The sequence below is a fragment of the Cyclopterus lumpus genome, chromosome 19, assembly GCF_009769545.1.
Source record: "Cyclopterus lumpus isolate fCycLum1 chromosome 19, fCycLum1.pri, whole genome shotgun sequence".
NCBI lineage: Eukaryota > Metazoa > Chordata > Actinopteri > Perciformes > Cyclopteridae > Cyclopterus > Cyclopterus lumpus.
Genome location: NC_046984.1, coordinates 16,462,115 through 16,471,023, shown reverse-complemented (window position 1 = coordinate 16,471,023; position 8,909 = coordinate 16,462,115). Strand labels below are relative to the sequence as shown.

Sequence of the window (8,909 nt, the reverse complement as noted above, 5' to 3'; positions counted from 1 at the left end):
AGGTGGAGAGACTACACACTACTGGGTGTTTTGTTGAATGTAATTAAGAGGAAGCAGGTCAGAACATGTGGAAACCTCAGTTTGTTCCATCGTTGTGAACAGACGTCTGTCCAACACACACACACACACACACACACACACACACACACACACCTGAAGTTTCCCAACTTTCTTCTGCTTAATGTCCTCACAATCTAAATGAACTGGAAGTCATTTTCATTTAAAATAAAAACTGCGGACATCAAATTACAGTATCGTTCTTCCAACGTCTCTAAAAACCGTGAGGCAGGAGAGTTTTTCTTCTTTCTTTTTTTTTTGGGTGTTCATAAATCAGACCTCAACTGTCCAGAAAATACAGAGAGAAAGGATGTAAGGGAGGAAGGAAAGGAGGAAAGGAAAGGAGGGGAGGGTGTGAAAGCCAATCAGAAGCTCCTCTCGTCTCCACACGTCGTCACACGTTTTCTTTTTCTTTCTTTTTCTTTGTACAGTGATAAAAGATTTGCCTCGAGACAAAAGAGCCTCTACGAGTGTTGGATTAAAGATCTCCCTGTAATCACTTTGCTCATAAGACCATTTAACACAAAGCATGCTGAAGCTTTTTCTTCTTCTTTTTCTTTTGATGCATAAAAAAAAATGTTCAATCCATAAACAGCCACGAAGGAACATCGTCTTCGTCTTCGTCGTCTTCGTCCGCGCATTAAAAACACAATGCTTCAAATGTTCACCATCTGGAGTGGTGGACTGGTGCGTGCACACACACACACACACACACACACACACACACACACACACACACACACACACACACACACACACACACACACACACACACACACACACACACACACACACACACACACACACACACACACACACACACACACACACACACACACACACACACACACACACACACACACACACACACACACACACACACACACACACACACACACACACACACACACACACACACACACGTGTGGAATGAGCATGCTTGTTCACGCACATGCCTGCCGCATACCTCCAGTCCTCCAGCCCCGATGGTGATATTTCAGAAATGCAGCTCAGTAGTTTACAGAAGAAGTTCAGTAGTCGCACAGTGATGGTTTTTTGGGGGGGGGAGGAGTGAGGTGTGTTAGTTAGAAGATGCTTTTTTACATTTTTTAAACCTTTCTTTCTTTTTTTTATATATTTAAAAGCAAAGAGTCAAAGTATTTTTTATTTTTTTTTACTGCATTAATATCTCAACAGGTATGAAAGTGTTACTGTACATGCAACACAAACATTGTGCTGGCATGGAGGGGAGGGGAAGGGGGGAGGGGGGGTGAATAAATAAAGACGAGGTGGAAGAGGGGTCCAATGCTGCAGGGAGAGGAGGGGGGGGGTGGTGGCACACCTGTACCTTCTTGGACTAGAGGTCAGGTATTATGGACATGAAGCGGTATCCAAGTATCCAAAGCTGATGTCCCAGTGTGTGTGTGTGTGTGGAAGCGGGGGAGTCGTGCAGGAGGTGGGGGGGGGGGGGGGGGGGGCAGCACTTGTAGTCTTAGCAGTCAGCTCTCTCTCTCCCTCTCGCTCGCTCACTTGCACGTGTGCACGTCGTACACGCGCACGCACTCCTGGCAGCTGACGTAGCAGCACCAGTGGAAGATGCAGTGGCACTTCTCCTTGCGCTTCTCAGTCCGCGTGTTGTGGCCGCGGCCGCAGCACAGCAGGTCGCAGCCCTCGATGCCGTGCGACGACACGTTGCAGGCGCGGTCGCGCGTCCCGAAGGAGCCGGTCTCCGGGTTGGGCTCGCAGAAGTTGGGCGAGCCCTCGTAGTAGACCAGGTCGCGCTCGGTGGGGTGCTTGAAGAAGTTGTACTTGACGCGCAGGGTCTCCACCCAGCCGCGGGACTCGCGGTGCTTCTCCACCACCATCTCCGAGGCGCTGTCGTACTTGTCCTTCAGGTAGTCGCCCAGCATGCGGAAGTCGGGCTGCGCCCACCAGCACGTCTTCACCTCGCAGCTCCCCGACAGGCCGTGGCACTTACAGCGCAGGTGCATGTGGTCCAGGATGGTCTGGAGGGGGGGGCGGACATATGAGACACTGTCTTAGAGCCAATTAACAGGTTAGGATGTCTTAGAGCCAATTAACAGGTTAGGGATGTCTTAGATCCAATTAACAGGTTAGGGATGTCTTAGATCCAATTAACAGGTTAGGATGTCTTAGAGCCAATTAGCAGGTTAGGATGTCTTAGAGCCAATTAGCAGGTTAGGGAAGTCTGAAAGCCAATTAACAGGTTAGGGATGTCTTAGATCCAATTAACAGGTTAGGGAAGTCTGAAAGCCAATTAACAGTTTAGGGATGTCTGAAAGCCAATTAACAGGTTAGGGATGTCTTAGAGCCAATTAACATGTTAGGGATGTCTTAGAGCCAATTAACAGGTTAAAGATGTCTTAGAGCCAATTAACATGTTAGGGATGTCTTAAAGCCAATTAACAGTTTAGGGATGTTTTAAAGCCAATTAACAGGTTAGGGAAGTCTGAAAGCCAATTAACAGGTTAGGGATGTTTTAAAGCCAATTAACAGTTTGCTAATTGGAGTGCAATAAGTTGTCGAGCTATGTAAAAGGATGTCAATAAAAGGATTCAAGGGTTCAAGACGAGGAGGCAACACAAGGAAATGCAGTTGTTGCCCACACACACACACACACACACACACACACACACACACACACACACACACACAGTACATTCATTATTCATTACATAATTAATGGCAACAGCTGCAACAAAAACTATTCTGAGCAGATAATATGGCAGAAGAGAACATCTTCACATTTAAAAAAAATGAAACATGAAGAAAAACATTGTCCATCGACTTTGACTTGACGAAAAAATGTCAAACATCGTGATACAGAGTCAAAGGTTTGACTCTATTACCAGATGATTGTGCGCTGACGTCTGATAGCTCGCAGCTATGTTCGTCGCCCGTGTCGCCGGTTTAACTTGTGACCGTTAACGTGTAGTTAACGTGTAGTTAACGTGTAGTTAACGTGTAGTGACACCAACAGAACGCGTAGGTCGTAAAACAGCCTTCAATCAATTTATATACATACTCGTCTGTGGTATTTATGATCACCGTCTACGCCAACGATTAACCACGAGGTCACCGGATAGCACGGTCGCTGGTGAAACCGAAACACCCACACGCGTTCTCTATAGGTGCCTGGCAAGGTTCCAACATGTAAGCTTTCATAACCCATCTTTCCTGATCCCTTAAAAAGCAAATAAATATATCTCACGAGTATGAAGAGTCCCTTTAAAGTTGCTCCATCAGCTCAGATTCACAGATACTTCTTAAAAGTGCACAGACCTGACATCCATATGTTCAAGTGTGCCCCCAGACTACTTTCCCGGAGGCAAGACCCCCCCCCCCCCCCCGAAACGCGCTCCCCTCGGCAGAAGCTTTTTGGAGCTCCGGGGCGGCGAGAGGTTTGTTTGCTGCGTCTGGAAATCCACTCGGAGGCTGCGATGAATTCAAGCCGACTTTTCAAGGCCTTCAGGCGGTGGGACTTTGATACTTAAAGAAAAAAGGTAGATTTTGTGTTCCACCTGATTGTGTTTTGGATTTTTGTTGCGCTTTTAATTCTGTGGCTATATTTAGCCCTACAGCTGGGGGCGGAAGGCAGGTGGCTGAGGAAGGGGATATAGTGAGGTGTGTGTGTTGGTGACATCACTTTGTGAGCCTGTCATGCCAACATCAAGTCCCAGAGGGCCCCGGGGGGATGGAGGGGGGGGGGGGGCCTCAACAATGGAGCGTGAGAGGGCCAGGTGGACTGTTCACTTAGCTCCTGTGGTCTCTCCGGCTGCTCCTGTGCGCTCACATCAAAGGTTCCCCTTGTTGCCGTGTGGTCCATTCGCCCCTCGGCGAGCAGCCGGAGAGCCCTGTTTCTTCTACCCCCCCCCCCCCCCCCCGGTGACAGCAGCCAGTGATGTTTTAAGTCTGATTCCCTTCTCCACACACACACCCCTCCTCCTCAACTCACTCGGGGAATTTTTTTTTTCTTCATTGGGATGCAAAAAAGGCATGAAAAGGCGAAGTGGTTGTTGCTTAAGATGAGCGGTTAACCAGTCGAGTGCCGAATCAGTCGGTAAATTCCCCGTTTTCCGTCTCGGTTCTTGCACGACGGCGCCGGGTCTCCTTTTGTCTCACGGGGGGGGGGCCTCGCGGTGACGTGAAGCACCGACATCAAACCGAACCCCCTGACGATCAGGCTTGTGGTAATCAATACGTGGCCTCTCCTGTCCATCTGTGTGCTTCTGTGCGAGGACCCTCAGTTAAAGTGAAGGGAAATCAATATTCAGAAGCATCAAACGCCTATTATGAAGATGTAGTAATGTCTACCGGAGTGTGTGTGTGTGTGTGTGTGTGTGGCGTAGTCCTGCACATTTCCAAGAAACCCCTCTCTCTCCCTCTCTCCCTCTCTCCCTCTCTCTCTCTCTCCCCCTCTGATTCATGTATTCATCTCTCTTTGTTTACCGAGCGTCCCGCCTCGTTGTTGTGCCGGTTCATCGCCGAGCGGGCGTCCGGCCGGTTCTCCCTGGCGTCGGCGAACTCCCGGGACACCAGCACGCCGAACTCGGCGTCCTCGCTGCAGCCGCCCCACTTCCAGCCCTCGCCGGGCGGCCCCTTGTGGTGGGAGTCGCAGCCGCACATGGTGGACGTGCCCTCGGCGCAGGAGCGCGTCACGGCGAACGCCACGCCGGCCGAAGCGATGGCGTGGACGAACGCCGACTCTCTGGTGGCTGAGAGGGAGAGGGAGAGAGAGAAAGAGAGAGAGAAAGAGAAAGAGAAAGAGAAAGAGAAAGAGAAAGAGAAAGAGAAAGAGAAAGAGAGTCAATCTTTTTTGCTGCCGACATCCAGACATAAGTATCGAAGAGGAACCTTCTTGACACAACATTTCATCTTTGAGAAGGCTCATTTAAAAACAACCCCTTCTTTAAACCCTCTATTATTTATATATATATATATATATATATATATATATATATATATATATATATATATATATATATATATATATATATATATACACACACACACAATACATAAACATGGCTCACGGTGTTTAACACCCTCGGGAGCGACACGAAGGAGCCGAGGAGCCGAGTCCCTGCAGTGACATCAGCCCATTGTGGGCCGAACGCTCAGTGGGATCTCAGTGACCTCCTGTCATCCCCGAGGTGTGCTGCTTTGCATCTGGATAGTGTTTCAGGAATGTTGTCACACACACACACACACACACACACACACACGTCCCCTGTTCATAGCCCAGGGCCTTCTGGTGAAACCTAGCAGTGTGTCGGCCTTCTTTAACACCGAGGGGATGGAGTTACGCCTCCTTTTGAAGGCAACAGCTTATTATGTAACCAGACACCATTGTTTCACGATCACAGCACACTTAACGTGGCTCACCCATTACACATACGAAACAGACACACACACACACACACACACAGAGATGGGGGGTGGGGTGAGGGTGTTCTGAGATGAACAACGTGCGTGATCTGAGACCCGACCAGGCGATCAAACCCGTATTCTGCAGACCGCGGCGGCCGCGAAAGCCAGAAAATTCCTGGACCTTTTTTCCTGCCGAGGCTTTCAAGACTCGATCAGAATCAAGTTTACGAGCCACAAACAGTTTACTGACGTTTGGCTGGAGGCCGGTCTCATTGTCCCCACCCCGAGAGTGTCTCACAAAACAGAAAATACCTCTTTTTATTAGCCTGCAGGGCTACGATGACGCCAAAAGGATCAATAGTTGTGCTGTATGCATGCTAATAATAATAATAATAATAATATACAAGGTAAAGACCCAGTAAAAAAGAAACACTCTTGCTCTAAATCCCCAGCGCGTGATTGGATGACACTCCGTCCTCAGGTCGGGCATCCCCGCTCACCCTGGCAGGCCCAGCCGGGCCCTCCACAACGGGGGCCTGTGAGCCCTGGGCCCCCGGAGCTCTGGCTGTTAGCCACGGCTAGCGCTGCTCCCGCTACCTGCTGGGCCCATCAATCCGCCTTTGTGTCCCTTGTGTCACACCGTATTATCCACACAAAGGGCCCAGCGACTCGCGCCCCCACAGCCCCGCTCTGCCCGGAGCTGGCATTCCCTAAACTCCCTAACCCCCCCCCCCCCCCCCCCCCCACAAACTCCAGCCACCCCTCCGCCAACACCCTGAGCTGAAATCCCCATACACCACCACGGGACCCTCAAACCCCCCCTCCACACTTCCTCCCGGCATCCACACCAACAGCACCACCGCCACCAGCTTTAAGGTGCCCGGCTCGGGCTGCCGGTTGGTTAGCTCTCCCTTCCCTCCTTCCTTTCCTCCTTCCTTCCTTGCCTCCTTCCTTCCTTCCTTCCTTCCTTGCCTCCTTCCTTCCTTCGCTTCCCCATCCCAAAGCGCACACCCGGGCTAGGGTTCGGGAGAGAGATCCCCCTTTCAGCCTGTTTTCATGACAGAGTCAAAAGGGCGTGTGAATGGGGCGTCCGTGGGAGCCGGTCTTCACTGGTCTTCATGCACAGTAGGGGTTTGAGCGGAGCCTCCCGGGGCCCTTTTCTATTGCCCGTAATCTAATTGGCCCCCCCCCCCCCCCCCCCTTCCCTTTTTATTTTTGACTGAGGGGCTTGGACTGCTCACACTGCCCCGGCTCGGCCCCCGGATTCCTTCCACCTCTTGACACGCACGGGGTGATTCATTTCCAATCAGCAGCCTCGCTCTCGACACATTAAACGTCTACCTTTTTATAATTAGGGACCGTGAGGCCTTAAGGGGGACACCTGTGCCCCCCCCCCTCACCTCCCCCCCTCCCTGTCAGGTTTAGTGGGATTCACCAAAAGGAGATATTGTACATTAGTATTCTGCTCGTGAAGCGCCTGATGGATGTCTCCAGTATATCAGCTGTGCTTGTCAGGTTTTTGTTGATGGATCTTCACCGCGTTGACCCCCCCCCCCCCCCCTCCCCCTTTCATGTACGAGAGTGTAAACACGGTCTTGTGGGAGGGGGGGGAGGGGGGAAGGGGAAGGGGAGGATTGCGATACTGGCGGCAAAGATGGATGGAAGTTGAATAATGTGTCAGTGCTTGTACCTGCGCCCATTTCTCACTGCAGAGCGGGGAAAGGTGTATATTATTGTAATTGCCCCAGTTAAGCGTTTGTCAGCAGAAGCCCGAGAACAGGCCGTGCCGAGCCCCGGGGGGGGGGGGGGGCGTTTTGTAGCAGCTTGCCATAGCCAGAGCGTTCATACGGTAGTCGTTTGGCTTTATTGAAAGCATAGTTTCTGTTCCCCGGTGTGAGCCTCGTTGCTATTAAAGACGTCGTTTACCTTTGTCCAGCACGGGGCCGAAGATGGCCAGGTTGTCCTTGATGGTGGTGCAGTTCCACCGCCGGCCCCGGAACTGGTGCTGGCACTCCTGGATCCCCAGCTTGACCCCCTCCGCCACGCTGGGCATGATCTCGATGTAGTTGCGGCAGAAGCGCAGCTGCTTGGGCACCAGGCCGGGGATGGAGCCGCACAGGATGGGTTGGGAGCCCAGAGACGAGTACTGCTGCCCGAGGGCCAGGGACCTGTAGGGGGGGAGGGGGAGAGAGAGAGAGAGAGAGAGGGAGAGAGAGAGAGAGAGAGGGAGGCTTCGTCAGGCGAGAGCTGCTGGACTCGAACACTGTAGTTGAAAGCTGACGTGTTTGGACAGACTAATTTTAGAATATGAGATCATCTTGTATTCGTCCCCAGGGATGTACATTCTTTTCTCCAGATCGTAACATCACAACATTTCGGCAGATTTTGGCTGATTTTATTTTTTATTATTACGCAGGATCGTAGTTAACATGGGTTTAACGTTGTGAAAAAGACATTCAGGACATTTTGGGCTTCTTTTGTGAAAGGATATATATAATATATATATATATATATATATATATATTTATTATGTGCAAACCTCTCAACGCAAGGTATCGGGAAACGTATTTCAGCGTGAGAAAGCGTCGGCGGCGAGGCCTCCCTGAAAGTCGACTTCTCTCTTCCTTAATCTCCGGTTTAACTGTAATGACTTACACCGCAGTGTTTTTATTGACTTATCGGTTTAATGTCGTTTACACTGAGAGCTGCTGTTTATTTTTTATTTCCCCCACCGGGAGGGGAGGGGTTATAGGCCCACTTCGGGGCAGGGATACAAGCTATTAGTTCTGGCTCTTCAAGTGTTTCCACTTGTTAGTATACACAGATCTGATCTAACAGATAACACACAAGAACCTGTCTGCTTGGGGAAAGCCCCCCCCCCCCCCCCCCGCCCCCCGACTCCCCCTTCAATAAAACACCTGCCTCTGCAGCTCCATCCCTGATTTGCGGTTTTCCTCCTCTGCAGCTGATTTTGATCAAAAATGACCCCCAAAAAAAGAAGAAGATATGCGCCTTGTGCATGTGTGCCCATGCGTGCCCCCCCCCCTCCCCCCCACGACGAGACAGCCGAGATCAGCTCGCGATGCCAGAAACCATTACAGTTTCATTTGGGGCAATTAATTTTAATTGCTTTGTATTTCTCTTGAAATAAAAGTCTGCGAGAGGGAGAGACAACATGTTTTTCCGCGTCCGTGTTTTAACACGATTCTCACGACGACAAGCTCAAACGAAACCACGCAGGGATTCTTCTTTTCTTCCACGAGGGTTGTCGGTGGGGGGGGGGGCGTTCTCCAGGGGTCTGATCGCTTCACAATAGATGTGTTGGGCTGCGTCTGCATGGCGGACAACGTGGCGTTGGGGTCACCGGGGGAACAATTGACGCCGATCACATCAGAGCGCCACTCGGTATCCCCCCCCAATCATGTTTTGGATCTCAGGTGGCATCACGACACCCTGAAACA

General features: G+C 50.8%; 1 protein-coding gene across 1 annotated transcript in view; it reads right to left on the bottom strand.

Moving 5' to 3' along the window:
• Positions 1 to 1,583: 1,583 nt before the first annotated feature.
• Positions 1,584 to 8,909, bottom strand: part of wnt3 (wingless-type MMTV integration site family, member 3) — a 16,691-nt gene continuing 9,365 nt past the window's right edge. Inside the window, exons 2-4 of the mRNA XM_034559106.1 lie at positions 7,375 to 7,616; positions 4,528 to 4,793; positions 1,584 to 2,063 (exon numbers count right to left, since the gene is read on the bottom strand). Coding sequence (XP_034414997.1) covers positions 1,584 to 2,063; positions 4,528 to 4,793; positions 7,375 to 7,616 — 988 coding nt within the window. The remainder of the gene's footprint in view (positions 2,064 to 4,527; positions 4,794 to 7,374; positions 7,617 to 8,909) is intronic.